This window comes from Pteropus alecto, unplaced genomic scaffold (assembly GCF_000325575.1).
Source record: "Pteropus alecto unplaced genomic scaffold, ASM32557v1 scaffold11, whole genome shotgun sequence".
NCBI lineage: Eukaryota > Metazoa > Chordata > Mammalia > Chiroptera > Pteropodidae > Pteropus > Pteropus alecto.
Genome location: NW_006431956.1, coordinates 7,737,494 through 7,754,306, shown reverse-complemented (window position 1 = coordinate 7,754,306; position 16,813 = coordinate 7,737,494). Strand labels below are relative to the sequence as shown.

Genomic DNA, 16,813 nt, shown 5'->3' with positions numbered 1-16,813 from the left:
GGGCCCGCCGCGCTCTCAGGGTCAGCCCGGGGCAGCCGCTCGCGCCCTTCTGCTGCCTCTCGGCCGCGCTGGGGATGCTGTGGTCCCCCGCCTCGCAGGCGTTCAACTTGGATGTGGACCAGCTCACCGTGTACAGCGGCCCCGAGGGCAGCTACTTCGGCTACGCGGTGGACTTCCACATACCTGCGGCTCACACGTAAGTCGCCCGCGCCCCGGGGTCTGCGCGCGTGGGCGAACCCCGCCACAGGCGGGGTCCCTGACCCTCTGCCGGGGCACCCGGCCTGTCCCGCAGCCTGATGTGAGATGACTCCTGAGATTCCCTCCCGCTGCCCACTTGGGGGCCCGTCCCGTCCGGTCCCCGCCGCCAGCCTCTTCTCTCCGCTTGGGGGCTGGATGTGATGCGCCCTGCGCGCTCTGAACTAGAGACCTGCCACTCGCGAAGAGCGCGCAGGTCCCGGGGACTTCCCGAGCATCGTGCAAAGGGGGAACGCGAGACTGAGCAGACTCAAACCAGTTAAACCAACGACCACGCCACGGTCTGTTTATACAGAGCCTCTAACAATTAGGTGTCTGGGCGCAAGTGCTGTCTGCTGCAGGCAGCTGGGCTCTGTCCTTGGCTTTTTCCTTTTTTTCTCCCTTCCTCTCTCAGCTCACTGTATATACAGCTCCACCTAGAGAAGAATTAGGACTGTTTGCCTTCTCTTCCAAACCAGGTTTCAGACGCCGGTAGGTTTCCAAGAGGAAATCAAAGTTTGACGGGCGGTCTCTCTCTGAAATAACGTTGCTGCCCGCGCCCCCCGCGTGGGCGAGCGGCTGGAGACGGCGTCGCAGGCGCGCGCTTTGGGGATTCCCACCCAGTGATTCTCTCCAACCTTTTTCGCAGAGCGAGTGTGTTGGTGGGGGCGCCCAGAGCCAACACCAGCCAGCCGGACATCGTGGAAGGGGGCGCCGTCTATTACTGTCCCTGGCCCGCCGAGGGGTCTGCGCAGTGCAAGCAGATCCCGTTTGACAACACCAGTAAGTGATATTTGTCATTCTCAACTGTGGACCCCGGTTTCAAAGACCAGACCCGTCCTGGAGTCAACTCCACGTTCTCTTTGTACTCATTTGGCCTGTCTGGGGGGGTCTGTGTTGTGGGCTGTGCGGATCCCTAGAGAAATCAGTTTTTTTTTTTTTTTTTAAACATGAGTGGGAGGAAAATGCTGAGTGAATCCCAGAGAGGGAACAATATTTTGACCCGGAGTATTTACGTGCATCCTAGTAACTCCTGTTTCCTTGCTGTCCTGAGGTGAGCATTTTCGGGAGGAGTGAACGCTTAGGAGAAGTACAAATAGTTACACGCTAACCTTGAGCACTGGTAATGCTAAGGGTCCATCTTTGGTAAATGGGGGAAAGATGGACCCTTCGCATCACCAGTGCCCAAACTCTGGAGGCAAAACTCAGCTGCTACAGACGCAGACATCGCTCCATGTTATTGTTTAATTCTTTACAGAAAGAAAGAGTTTTCTTTCAAAATATTGGGCATTGGATGCAAACTAGTACAGGCAGAGTGTGGATGGATCACATTCATTGCCAAAATCCCTAAACAGATGTTTCCTATTTAATTAAAGGGAAAATACATTTTAAACAATTCAGGCTGGTTATGTTTCCTCTGGTGTTTTCTCTTTGGGTCCTGAGAAAATAATTTAAACGTAATGCTTTCAAAAACGTTAACGCTGGATGTTTTAATTTGTACCTCTAAAACTTTATGAATTCAAAAGGTATACATTATCAGAAGGTAAATACCTCTTTTCAGAAAAATGTGAACATGTCGACTCAAATAATGTTCTTTGATGAGCAAGCATTTAACATACCTTTTGCACCACACGACTGTTTTATGACATCATTCTTCGTTATTGTGATATTAGTGTGCATTTAGAATTTATGCAGAAAATCCATTTTCACAAAATTTTAATGAAATTCAATAGGTGGCATTTACCTGTTACTTTGATTTGCATTTTTTATTTTAAAGGAAAAATAATTGCAATTCTATGAATATGGAAATAATTTCAAAGGAAAGAAATACTGTATAAGCATTACCTTGAGTTATAACCTAATTAGGAAAATATTATATAAAAGGATTTTAAAATTATGTTTTTCATATGTGTCTATAAATGGTCACAATAGCTCATTTACCCTTTTATTAAATAAATCAGTTATTTCATGTCAATTTTTATAAGCCTTTACTTTTAAGTGTAACTATTGGAAACTGGAAAAATTAAGCCACTTGATGTTAATTTGCTAAAGAAATCTTTCAATTGGATGTTTAATCAGGATTTTAGATGCTTTCTAGTTCCTAACTTCTCGGTTGAGAATAAATTTCTTAAATCAGAGAAATTAAGCACAAAATTAATGGCATTTTAATAATCCATGTCGAAATCATTTGTATTTTAAAAAGTGTTTTAAATTAAGCCTTTATAAAAAACACAGATCATTGGTATTATTTGAATTTAAGTGGAGGTAGCAAGCATTTACATTTTGAGGCATGTTTGATTTACTTTTATCAAGAAACAATCTAGAGTTATGAACATGAATTTAATAACCTTCTAGAACATTCCTATAACATATCAAAGCAGGATCTGGTTAGTATATTTTTTCTTTAATAAAGGAAGAATCATTGCCTGCCCAGATAAGTCATACCTGATTGCCTTTGTAAGTACTAATTCCAGGCAATGTCATGGTTTAATAGATGAAAACCAGAGAAGACAATATGACTTTTATAAACTGACAGCTCCCAACCCCAAATTTCCAATGTTAAATTACAATAGGGTAACTTTTCCAAAAGTTCATTCAAAAATGACTGTTTGGAGCTTTGAATTCATCTTCCCATAGAGAACTCATGCTGAAAGATTGTACTTCGGTTTCCAGAATAGCCCACAGGAATTCGCTTGACCCCTATCGTGGATGAACTATATTTATAATGAATCTGTAGGGCACAAACTAATACAGTCGTGGCAAATAAATAAATAGGAAATACTAAAAGAGCTTCGAGTAAAGATCAGTATCACTCGGATAAAGAGTGCGGGTAGATGGCATTGTCCAGGTTCTGAAAAAGATGTCTGGATGTCTCAAAGAGCTTTAGAGATTTTTACTACTGCTGATTCTACACGATGTCTTATTTTTCTTCTAAGTGTATCAGGCTTTATTCTTGATAGACGGATGCAATCATTTTACTGTTAATCTTAGCAACCATAACTACAGTAATTTGAAGATTCGTAAACGGAACAAAAACAAAGGAAAGAAACAGGAAGGGAAACAATGTCTCTGAAATAATTGAGCAAAAAATAAAAAAAAAAAAAAAAAAAAAGGCAACGCAGAGGAGCCCGCCGAACATTTGTGAGAAGTGAGTAGTCCATGATGGAATGAACAAAGCCTGGGGGAGTTTCACTGAGAAGAATCACTGAGTAAAGAAAGTTCCGCACGTTAGCCATCAGGGGGCACTGTGGGCCCAGGAACCCTGGTTGCTGTTGGGAATGGCCTGAGAATGGATGGGGGAAAAGGAGAGAGAGGACCGCGCTGGGGTGTTTGCTACTGAGCGGCTGCCAACTCCCCGCATCTTTTCTTTACTTTATCCACGCACCCCCCAAGACAGTGGAACTGCCGGTGGCTGCCATTTGCTGCGAAACTGCGAAAAAGAAGGGACAAGCAGGAGCAAGTAGAGCTATTTCCAGTCTGAGCATCTGTTCTGTGGGTAGAGTGTGATCTTGGAACCAAAGATAAAAGGCAGAAACAAAGGCGTTGCTGACTCTGGGTCTTGCAGTCAATGCAACGAGAGGCATTACGTTTATCCATCACCTACTCCGTACCAGTCACTTATACACGTGATTTCTAATCCGTAAAACGAAACAACCGTGTTAAAACTCATTTGATGAATAAGGAAACTGACATCAAAGGTGTTTAAAAAATACATCCCAGACCACACAACAGTAAGAAATAGAGGCAAGGTTGGGAAAGAAGTCTGTCTGCTCCAAAGCCTGCCTGTTCGCCCCGCCTCCCTTCCAGAAATGGGGAGACGACTGGTCCCTAAGGGAGTATGAGTTCAGGGTCAGAAGCTATGGGGCTGAGGCACTGCTCACCTTCCCTTCCCCTTCCCCTCCTCCAGCCCTGCTGCTCCACCACCCCCCAACGTTAGCTTCACAAATACCACTTTAAACGATCCTATAGAGAAGATCTGAAAGGGAAAAGCAGTTTGGGTAGAGGGTTATGGAAACCAGAGGTCACAGAAACAGCCTTTGTCTTGGTGGGAATAATAGGTTGCATATGCCCCCTGGTTTGCCATGCCCCTCCACCCCAGCATGCACCCTCAGTGTCCCCATCAGCTGCCTCCTGTCTTGCTCTCTGCCCTTTGGCAACAACATAGTTTCCCCACAAAGAGGAAGAAAAGTTCTCTGCTTGACAAAGTGGGGGCTCTGAGCGCTGGACACCCACAAACTGACGTTCACATGATAGTGCAATGTTTCAGACACGAAGACATAGTATATTGTAAATGTTCCTCTGTAAACAGTCATGCCTTTCCCTGTCTTTACCCTGTCTGCTTTTACTGTTACATCTGAATTCAAGACATAGTAAGTAAATCTGACCTTTTAATGACATTGTTTCAACTTGTCCAGGCCCCTGGGGCGTCTACAATTTAGTGTTCCCTGTGGTAACCTACTATATTGTATCAGCCCAGACCCTGAGGGAGACTGGCCTATAATTTAGTCCCTGAATCTGGTTGTGATCTTGAACCTCAGTTTATTTAAGGTCAACTGCCTTTTTTTTTTTTAACTGCCTTTTCGTCTGAAATTTTTTTCATTAAATAACCTTTTCTTTTTACATTATCATATAACTTGGATTTTTTTTTTATTACTTCTCATCATAAATGCAACAACAGAGGAAGCTGGGAATAGCCTAGCACTTCAAATGCATGAATACTATTAAAATCTGTGGTCCTTTCAAGTATGGTAAAAGGAAACTTTAGGGAAGCATATGGCAGTGGGGGAGGTACAAAGTGCAAAGAGTAGATAATTTTCCTGCTCTGTACAAAATCAAGTGGTTCCAAAAAAGCACTTCTCTCATCTCCCTTCTGTCTTTCCCTCTTACTTCACTAGAATAAAATTCCCTCATCACCAAATCGATTTCTTTCACTTTTGCCTCAGGACCTCCCTAAACTATGCCCCATGTCTTAACTTAAAACATCACGTCTGCCAAATTCATGCCTCTCATTTCTAAACCGACTCCAAGGTTCATTTCTTCTTTTCCCCACATTTTCCAAACCCACGTGTGGATTAAAGAAGTGCGAGGTTACAGCCCTCCGGCTAGAAAGGGGGTGAACGAAACAATGAGACAGACGTCTATCTTCAAAGTCGAAATGCTCAACCGAAACTTTTTGAGGAGATAGATAATAGCGGGTACTCATTCATGGTGATAATCATCGTAGCGCTAATCGTCATGGAGAAGCAACACACCTGGGAGCCCCTCGCAATTAGGGACTCACATAAAGAGTGAACAGGAGGAGGTGAGTGGCGCCACTGAGAATCGGAAGTCATCTGAGAAAGACGAACAGCATTTGCCTGGCTTTAATTTAGTAACTTTTTATAAAACAAACAAACAAAATACACACACACACACCCCAAAGTAAAAAATCACCACCTCAAAATGGAAGATACTTTGGTTAAGATATTAACAACTTTGGGATAGTAAGATTTTTGTCGGAATTGTGTTTTAGCTTGGAGACCAGAAGCCTTTGTATTTGGTGGGGGAGGGGCAGGTCTATTTTATTTCATTTTGAATGAGCCCACAATAAGCAGCAGCTTAAAGCATTTGGCACAGTGACTGGTACAGGACTGTTTTTTGATAGTCTTGGGTGTGCCCTCTTTCTTGTGTGAGGGTTGGGAAACATATTGGTCACATAAGTCTTGCTTTTCCAACTCCCCCAGAAAGAAATCAGTTTTTGTTCAGTAACAAAGAAAAGAAAAATGTAGGTCTGAGCTACCTAAGTAAATGACAGAGGAAATAACATGAATGTGACAGAAGTCACCAAGAGCAGAAATCTGGGCTCTGGAAAGTCCAATTGAAAGTGGAAAAGGGGAGAAGGCAGCCTAAAGATAACTCGCTCCTTTGAAGAACGAATAATGTCATATGTTAGGGTAGAAAGCTTACTCTGCGAAGTCCCAATACCACTGAGTCATCAAAGGATGGCTTACTTATTCTAGAAGCAATTCATGATGGCAGCCATGCCTGATAGGCTGGCCTGACAGAGGCAACCAGCACCCCTAAACGTCTCCCAGTCAGCTCAGACTTCCACGTGACAGAACACAGTGGAGTCCTGATATGAGGAGGGAGGAGGCGGTGGTCCCTCCATCACATAGCAACCAAGGAAGCAATTAGAAAAAGGAAGTCCTTGAAACTCCAGCTGGAAATGGGAAACAGATCTGCTCTACAGCTCGTTGAGTCATATGAGTGTTAGGCGCCTGTTGCTTAATCTGCAAAATTCTTTCAAGAAGCTGGAAGTCTGTGTGATGGAACAGTCTTCCAGGCTCTTGGCAGGAATGGTCCATGCAGCAGCTGCAGCATTCTGAGGGAAATATTAGGAAATGGGCTTGAAATTATTCTAAAAGCAGGAAAATGCACTTCGACATTTAAGCTGGCCTGTTGAGATGTGCGCATCCAAACTTTACCTGTTATGTATAGAGTCCTATACCTGTGATTATGTTGACGAAGAGAGGTTGCCAACATTTCTGAAAGGCTCAGCTCAGGTGTGCCCTGATCGACACCATCGAGAGACACCAACGTGGACTTTTCAGGAAGTCAGAAAAAAGATTGATTATTGATCTTATTACCAGCACTCGAAAAATTTAATTTTCCAAGTTCGATTTAAATACTTCTTCATAAAACCACATTTGGTGCATCAAACAATGTGGGCCTGTATAATGATATCCTAAAATAGGATAAAAATAATTCTAATTGTGCCAAATTGAGAAAGTCTTCTAGATCCATAAGCATTGGTGAAAGTAATCACTCTTTTAATCGTTTTAGTAAAATTAAAACATAGATTACAAAAATTAAGGCTTTAGAGAAATGGCTGCCAGGCATTGGGCATGGGAAAGGAGGGCTGTCTGCAAAGGGGCAGAACAAAGGACTTTGGGGAGGTGATGGAAATTTCTGTGTGTTGAATGTAGTGGTGGGTTCACGATTGTATATATTTGTCAAAACTCATCGAACGGTATATCGCCAAGAGTGAATTTTACTGGATGTAAATGGGGGGAAAATGAGGGAAAAAAACCGTGGCGAATGCCAGAGAGTTATATATTAAATATAATGATTTAATTTGGTTTTGTGGCCATTGGTGTGAGCATGTAGGCAGTAAGCTCTTGGCCTGTGGGAAGGGCCAATGAAATGATAACTAGAAGCATAAGGACATATGATCCCTGAAGAGCTGAGGCTGCTGCCTCTAAATAAGGGGGAATAACTGGTCAGATCATCCTGTATGACCGTCTTTATCATTCTTTAAATGAAGCAAGATATATTAAGAATGTGTTGGTAAGAGAACTGTACATGAAAACACATTAAGTAAGAATGAATCTTTGCAATGAACCGTCATGCGTGTGTAATTCTCATATCCTTGCTAAAATTTAGGCATGGGACCCATCATTGATAGTCATTAAACTAAAGAGATTTTGCTTCAAACACATTATCACAGTTATTAAAATTAATATAATTGTACTTCGGGACATATACTTATTAACATTAGGTCAATTTTATTCTTTTGCTCTGATATTTAACATATGGACACAGATTTGTAAATGATTTTGCAAAAGCCTCCTTATCAATCTATCCTGGTTTCCCGGATATGCAGAGATTAGAGAGACGGGCACACACCATCACTACAAAAAGAATAAGTTTGTGCACAGACCCTACACGGCCCGCATTACACACAGCATCTCACTCCAGGTGTAGCGGTGACAAGTCAACTCCCCCAGCCAGGTTATGGCTCCATTTCTGATTTGTTTCAGTCATCCTCCCCTATGATTCGCCCAGGTATCTCCAGCTAAGCCATGTCCCTATTGTCATACTGCTTACGTACCTCATCTCTATAGCATGATACATCACAGCACAGCTCATCTCTCAAACATGCATTATATACACACATGTCCCCACTCACTCTAGGTCCATGTTCTGGTACCTCTTTCTCAACTATCCAGGACATCTTATCTTCCAGTAATGGTTTTCTGGACCTTCTGACTTCTTTCTCCCCATAATTCCAAACAGGACACATGTTTCGGGAATTAATTCTGAAGTTGCTATGAATCCTTTTTTAGAAGAAAGGGGGCATAAACCTAAAAAATAATGTGTCCGAATATCCTCGATATGAATAGTCAAGTAAATTATAGCATAATCACACGAGTAAGTGTTATATAACTACGAACGATGAAGTCTACCAAGAACAGTATTAATATGAGAAAAATGCTTTTGTTTTCATGTTAAGTGAAAAACATAAATTCACCGTTGTATCTACACCCCATAGAAGAATACAAGAAGGGATATACAATGAGAGGTTGTCTTTGGGAAACATGATGAAAACTGGATTTTTTTCTTCTTTTTCTAATGCATTTTTTTCCCCTAAAAACTACAAAGAGGAATTTATTGACGACCAAGAAAAATCACGACAAAACCAAACTTGCAAAATTTTCTGAATGAAATCGTTGTGTTCACGGAAGTGCTAGGAAGATTAACAATAAAACACCATGAATAAGGTTCCGCCTTGGCCGATGGCACTCCTAGCTGCTCCTTCTTGTGTCTTGGGTATAGAGAGTAGAGTAGTTTAGCAAATATACTTATTTATACATAGGTGCTTATGGTTCAAAATATGAGTCGGGTATTCACTTCCTGTCGCCATTCACTTCCTGTACCAAATTACCACACACTCAGTGGCTTTATCTTTATGCGACACAATCTGATTATATTCCATTTCTGGAGGCCGGAATCTAAAATAAGTCTCACTGGGCTAAAACTGAGGCATTGGCAGAGCCCTGCGCCTTTCTAGAGGCTCTTGGGGAGGGTCCGTCTCTGTGTTCTCTGGCTTCTAGAGGCTGCTCACATTCCTTGGTTTGTGGCTCATTTCCATTTTAAAAGCCAGCAATGTCTGTCTGGCTGAGTCTTTCTCACGCCGCCCTGTCTCTGGTTCTCCTTTTCTGCCTCCTTCTTTCATTTTAAATTACCTTAGTTATTACATTGGGCCCACCCGGTCACCCAGGATAACCTCCTCTGTAGGAAAGAGCTAGAGAAAATGAGGCTGGAGAGCCAGGCGTAGGCGAGAAAGACTGTGTCTGGACCTCGGATATCATTCTGAGTGATGGGCAGCTGACAGTGCTTTTGCATAGGCACTATCATAATTTGAAGCATGTTTGTAAAAGGATCAGTTTAATAGACTGTAGGCAAATAAGAGCAGAAGCAAGGAGATTATTAGGAGACATCCTCATTTTTCAGTGAGAGACAAGTATGGTTTGGGTTGAGTGACAGCTGTTAGGATTGAGAAAGGGTCGGATCTGGGATTTGTTTGAAAGCGCAGCTGGTAGGATTTCATTATGGGTCGGACGAAGGGTACAGAAGAAAGTGAAAAATTTGACCTGAGAATCTAGAGGAATGACAGGAAGCAGTGGGGAAGGGGCAAGTCTTGGAGAAGGTACCAGGAGTTGAATCCAGATACGTGAAATGTGAGACGCTTATTAGATCCAAACGGTGTCAAAGGAGCAGTTGGATAAACAAACCCAGAGTTCGGGCGAGAGGTTCGGAGATTTACATCTGGAAGTCGTAAGTCTGTAGATGACACTTAAAACCATCACTTAAGGACTAGAATGTGGATGGAGCGGAGAGGAGAGGGAAGCAAAGAGAAAAGGGAAGAGAAGGGGAAAGATCAAGGCTCAGGTGGAGTGCTGGTGCACCCCGACATTTATAGAACTAGTGGAGAATTGAGGGGTGGTATAAAGACGCCGAGAAGGAGTGACCAGGTGAGTAAAGGACGTCACGAAGCCAGTGAGGAAAGTACCGGGAGGTGGAGTGAAATGAGGACCGAACTTTGAACATTTGACTTAGCAACGGATCGTTCTCGATGACTGAAAGAAGCAGTTGCAGTAGAGTGTGTCGAGGGGACGGGAGGGACCGACAGGAGACGTGACGTCTGTGGAGCCAGTTTTTCCTCAAGACGTTTTGCTAAACACGGGACTACAGAAAGTTAACAGTCAAGAAGATAGTCTAGCGTGTTTCTAGTCTAACAGGAATTATTCCATCGAGAGGTAAACAATGATGATTGACAGAGAGAGGGTATCTGCGAGAACAAATTCCTGAGAAGATGGAAAGGCATGGGGTGGGATTCTTACAAAGATGAAGGGAATGGCCCTAGCGGGGCACAAAGGCAGTTCATTCTGAGTGACAAAAGAAGGCAGAGGGAGGGGACAACTGAGAGTAGGTTGGTGGGTTTGGTGACAGGGGGAAGGAAATGATAGATTGTTTTTCATCTCAGTGAAATAAGAAGCTAGGCTGTCAGCCGAGAGGGAAGAGGTAGGCAAAGAAGGTCAGGAGGAGAAGATGGAAATCGTGACACCAGAATGCAGAATACGTTGAACAGTGGAGGAACAGGATTAGCAGGCAGTGCACAGGAATCATGTGAATTATAAAGGTGAATTCGTTTGTGATGGGAATACAGTTTAGCCTCTGCTCACCCTACGGTATGGTCCTATTCGATTGGGGTGGAATCTAACATCTCCCAGGGAGCAGCTCCATCTTGGGTGTTAATCTTCCGTAAGGATACAGTGCAGACTCAGAAGGTTTGAATTCTGCAGGGCCTGTTTTGCGAACAGCAATTTTTTTTTTTAAACCATAAAATGAACCATTCTGTTAGATGATAATTGGGACCCTTTTTACTGCAACATCTTCGGGCACCGGGGATGAGATCCTGAGGAAAATGCGAGCATACGACGGGAGCTCGTGTAAATACATTTTCAAGTGCTATTGAGAGGCAAGTTTATACAACCTGCATCCTGAAACCCAATCATTTAAATGCATCGCCGTGAGGTCATAGTGAAGAGATTTATGTCATTTAATCTGCTTCCTGAGATTCCCATGCTGAGAGGTTTTCATTACTTCTTGAAGCAAATAAATTATTGGGCACTAAACAGAAGTGGGCTGTGCTCCTGCCAATCGGAAGGTGACATATAAGCCATACTGAGATTTCTTATTTCCCCAGCTGTATCTATAACCAAGATGTTTGATCCCAGCTCATTATCCCAAGTGTGAGAAAATCTAGAGATGAGAAAAAGTCTGAAACAATCAAGGAGCTGAAAGAAAATCACTATGGTTGGGAATGACAAGAAGATGATGCTGGCAAGGACAAGGTGATACAAACCTGGTTTTAAGAATTTTTGCATTTCAGAAAGAACTTTGGCTCCAGGACAGAGAATGCATTTGAAGGTGATCAGTCTGGAAGAAGGGAAACCACTTAGGAAGTCGTTGCAGAAACTGAGGCTGAAGAAATGGTGGTCACGACTAGGGAAGTGGCACAAGGATGGATAGAAGTCGATGGACTTCTGAGAGATTTAGACAGAAGACTCGACAAGCATTGATTACTGAGTGGAATCCAGGAGTGCGGGATTGGTGGTCGTCAAGGATGTGTTCCAAGAAGCTGGCTTGGTTATCAAGACTGCCATAATACTCGCTATAAATAGTGACTAAGATAGACATGTGTTCATAGACCTACTCTCCGAACTCACAGAATTCAAGTCCAATGGATGATAAGGTTAGCATCTGGAGGTTCTGTTCTAGAGATAAGTGGCATAACAGCAGACGGTGCAGAAGGCTTTAGGTGTGCAAAGGAAGGGCTCCTGTCCCTGCCTGCAGATGGAGGTGTGGGGCTCACTGCGTTTCAGGGAAAGGTTTTCATAGGTGGCATCGTTAAAGGTGATGCGTGTGCGCATGCTCGCTCACGTGTGTGTGTCTGAGCGTGTCTCTGTTTCAGAGGTGGGTGAGATGAGAGAGAAAACTAGTTTAGCCTGGGTAGGTGAGGTGGAGTGAGTTGTAACAGATAAGACCGAAGTTGATGTGTCAATCTATAGAAGCCAACTGTAACCAGCTCTGCCTTTCAGATTTCCGCGTCATACTGGAGGCGTTTTGTTTTGTTTTGTTTTTAATCTGATAGCTTATTATTTCCTTTTGGAGAGATGATTCTTTCATTTTGTAGCATTTACTCCTCTAGCTGCATCGTATAAATTAGCGGGACTGTCACCCAAAAAATTGCTTGCATCATACTAACAAAAGTCCATGTGTATTTCCGGAACAAACCTTACATACAATCTGAGTCAACCTACATATGAAGAACATTTCAAAGGATATTATATGATGTAGAGAACTCATTCCTATTTATTGCTAAGCAAAGGTCTGAAGATCACTGACTAGGCACCATTGGTTATTAAAAATAGGAAGTTGGAAATGTGATCTCTAGTCTTGGGAAGACGAGGTAGAGTGGAAATGATTGGGGTAGAAAACTTATATTCTCATTTAGATCAGGGAAACTATATAATAGGAAGATTGTAATACATTATTGACTATTGCCATCCCAAACCTATATTTATGAACATCATTATTAGACTTCCAAAAGCATACATTCGATTCATTCAGCTTTCTTAGTGCTTTCGTTATTGTATGGAACCAAGTATCTAGATAGTGATATGAACAAACAATTTAAAATAAAAGTTTCATGATTTTCCAGAAGAGAAATGTCTAAAACTAGAAGAGTGAGCTAGAAGTCTCTTAAACTCTGCATGGCTGGATAGTTTTACAAAATGCAACAGCTACTGTGTCCAGGGGGAGGATTCCAATGGCCTTTCACTTACTACCACGTATACTTCTTTATACAACTTTCATCACTTTAGATTGTTTGAATTTTTAAAAACCATAACCTGAAAGAATTTCAATTAGAAAAGAAAGAGTTTTGGGCCCTATATTTGAAGACAGGTTTTAAGGAAGTCATTTGGATTAGCTTACAAATAACTATTGAACTTTTGGAATTGCAGAGGAATGGTATTTCGCAAGAGTAACATCACATGAAGTCTGGGAGTGGGACTCAGTAGGAAGCACAGAGGGAGTTACCTGAACAGAAGGAAACACCACACCTGGAGATTAGGTGTGGGGCTTGGTACCTACATGTGAAGGGTGGGTATTTAGATTTGATCTACTAGGTAAAGAGGAAAACACACACACATATTTGTATATAGTAGACATATGTGGTATAAATAATAAATCTCAGATATATGGACTATTCATTTATCAGAATAACACTTCTGTCCATTGACGGATGAATGGATAAAGATGTTATCCACACACTACACACACACACACACAAACACATGCACGCACACACATACTGGAATGTTATTCAGCCATTAAAAAGAAAGAATTCTTGCCATTTGCAACGACATAGATGAATCTTAAGGACATTTTGCTAAATAAAATAATGGAGAAAGACAAATATTGTATGATCTCACTTATGTGGACTCTAAAAAAAAAAAAATCCCATACTCAGAAAAAGAGGTCAGCTTTGCACTTGCCGGAAGTGGGGGAAGTGGATGAAGGTGGCCCAAACTACCAAGTTCCAGCTATAAGAGCGATGAGGACCAGAGACGTGATGTGCAACACGGTGGCCACAGTCAACACTGCTGTGTGTGGTGTATATGAAAGTTGTTAAGAGAGCAGATCCTAAGAATTTTCATCATCAGGAATTTTTTTTTTTAATATCAGTATGAAATAATGGGAGTTAACCAGACTTATTGTGGTGATCATCTCATGATTTATATATAAGTCAAGTCATTCTGCTGTACACCTTAAACTTATTCAGTGCTGTGTGTCAACGCTATCTCAATAAAACTGAAAAGAAATGAACACATTTCTTGAACATTATATGGAAAAATGAATTGGTGTGATACTTTTTAAAATACTTGAAAATTCACAGTAAGATGATCGAGAGTATCAAGTCGACAGAGGTGTTATTGAATGATTTTTAAGTGTTTTTAGGGTATTTGGAAATTTAATTTTCCTGGGACACAAAAATCAACCCAAGTTCTTTTCTTGGATTTGTTTCTTTTAGACAAGGAGTTTTTTGGCCACAGCTATTTTATTTTGAATTTTACATACGAGTATTCCTTGTTCTCAGATACAGAGTTTCAATTTAAATGAAACTCTGACAGCATGCACTGACTATGGAAAAGATTATAAACAAACGTTTAAAAGATTTCTTTTCCCTTTTTCCTGATTAAAAATGTCTGGACAGCTCCTGCAAAGGCTTTGAGAAAATCCCTCGGGCGACGTACTTAAAGTGATGACTGAAGGTTATAGGGAAACTTACTGTTTTCCAGTGTGAGGTCGAGGACTTTATAAATAGTTTTCAAACATCGTCCGTTGGCCGAAATGTTTGGTCACACCTGTGTTGGTGTTAGCTTTTCTCTTCTCTCTCCCACGGTGACCTATCATCACTTCTCCCATTTCACTATGCTAAAAGATTAGAAAAATCTGCTCATAGCCTATATAAATATGTGTGCCATATTTTATATTCCCTCACTCCTGCTCTGAAATGAATATTCCTATGATAAAAGGAACCGAAAGCTAGTAGGCTTGCCACACACTGGGATTCGTATGAACCACAACTGCCCAGAGACCAACACCGCCAATTTGAGAGAGGTGCCTTCGAAACCCAGAAATGCAGACAAGCCAAATCTATTTTATTGTTACCACCCATCTCAATTTCTTGGGTTGACTGACAACTGTTTTTCTTTTATCTTTAGGTTTTCTTTTTTTTTCAGATCATAGATATAATAATGTTCCCTGTAAAAACTCAAACAATACAGAAATCTATGAGGCCAAAATGTAAAAAACCATGGCTACATAGACACGCCCTGCCTATCGTGTGCGGGCACCATTCTAGAAATGGGAAATGCAGAAATGGTGAAGCAGAGAGCATCTCTGTCCATGGGATTTATGACTATTCTGAAGGACAGAGGCAGTCAGTAAGCGTGCAGACTAAGAAATGAGATCGTCTCAGATAGGGTAAGAGCTACGAAGAAAAGGATAAAGGGAGATAATGACGAAGGGGACAGTGAACTGGCCGCTAGGGGACGGTGTCTGTCTGGGAGCAAGCGGCACTTGAACTGGAACCTGAGTGACGAGGAGGAGGCGGCCGTGCAGTAAACCGTGGGAAGAGTGTTTCAGGCGGCAGGAAGAATAAATGCAACGAGGAGACAGAAAAAGCTGGGCATGTTTGAGAAAGTGAGTGTGTCTGCGGCTTCACGAGCATGGGAGTGGGGAAGGTTTGAGAGGTGAGCAGGGGCCAGGTTACGTCGGGCCCCTTCGGCGTCAGGAGTTACTATTACAGAGGTGGAATTACAACCCTTCAAGGGGAAAAAAAAAAAAAGAGCTGTTCCGTAAGTGCTGTTGGGACAGCTGGCCTGTCATGCTGAAAATAAGCGATCCATGCCACATCATACACAAAAACAAATTCCAGATGGACAACAGTCCCCGTGAACAAAGATAAAGAGGAGTGAAAATTGGAAGAGATTTGCAAACAGATATACGGGAAAAGGATCAATACTCAGAATATACGCTGAATTCTTGCGAATCGATAAAATAACCAAACAAGAAGATGAGCAAAGGATATGAATGAGTGATTCACAGAAGGAAAAAGTGTATGGTCCATGCACCTATAAAGATGATCGACTTTACTAATAATTGCGGGACATGCAAATGAAAATCGAACGAAGTGAGGTACCATTTCATAGTCATCTGGACTGGCAAAAACTTAAAAGCCCTAAAGTAACAAGGGCTGATGGTCACTTTCCTACAGAACTTGTAGCTACTTTGCAGATCAGTTGGCATGGCTGACAAAATGGATTTGATAATTCTCCGTGACCCAATAATGTCATTTCTAGTCTGGTGCCAGAAAGAAACTCTTGTACTTATGCAGATGGGGATGGATATCAGGATGTTCAGGGGACATGTTTGTTGGAGTGGAAACTGAAAAAAAACCTAAATGCTCATATGTAAATGGAATAGATAAATAAAATGTATGTGGCTATTCAATGAGATACCATACCATACAGGGGTAAAAAAGAATGAGCTAGATTGAGCGATCTATCTATCTATCCGTCTGCCTGCCTATCTATCTATCTATCTATCTATCTATCTATCTATCTATCTATCTATCTATCTATCTATCTATCTATCTATTAAAACATGCATATCTCTCAACAAACATAAAATCAAAGGTCAAGCACAAGTACAGACCTATCTATCTATCTATTTATTTATCTATCTATCTATTGAAACATGGATATCTCTCAACAAACAAAATCAAAGGTCAAGCACAAGTACAGACTGCTACATACACACTTAGGTAAAAAGAAAACACAAAAGAATACTCAATAATAATCAGTTGTTGGCAAACTACAGATAAATCTGACCCACACCTGCTTTAGTATGGCCTTTATGCTGATTAGTGTTTACATTTTCAAATGGTTAGAAAACATTTTTTAATGATTGATATTTAATGACACATGAAAATTATATGAAACTCAAATTTCTGTGTCTATAAAGTTTTATTGGAAAATAGAGAAGCCTATTCTCTTACATATTGTCTACAGGCAAGCTGTCTTTGCTACAAGAGCAGAAATGAACAGTCGTGACAAAGACTGTAGAAGCTGCAAAGCCTAAAACATTTCTTACCAATCCTTACAGAAAAATTTGCAGACCTTGT

The 16,813-nt window shown here is 41.7% G+C and overlaps 1 protein-coding gene across 1 annotated transcript in view; it reads left to right on the top strand.

Moving 5' to 3' along the window:
• Positions 1–6: 6 nt before the first annotated feature.
• ITGA8 (integrin subunit alpha 8) overlaps positions 7–16,813 on the top strand; it is a 146,381-nt gene continuing 129,574 nt past the window's right edge. Inside the window, 2 exon segments of the mRNA XM_006906981.2 lie at positions 7–196; positions 884–1,017. Of these exon segments, the coding sequence (XP_006907043.1) occupies positions 75–196; positions 884–1,017 (256 nt within the window). The 5' untranslated portion in view covers positions 7–74.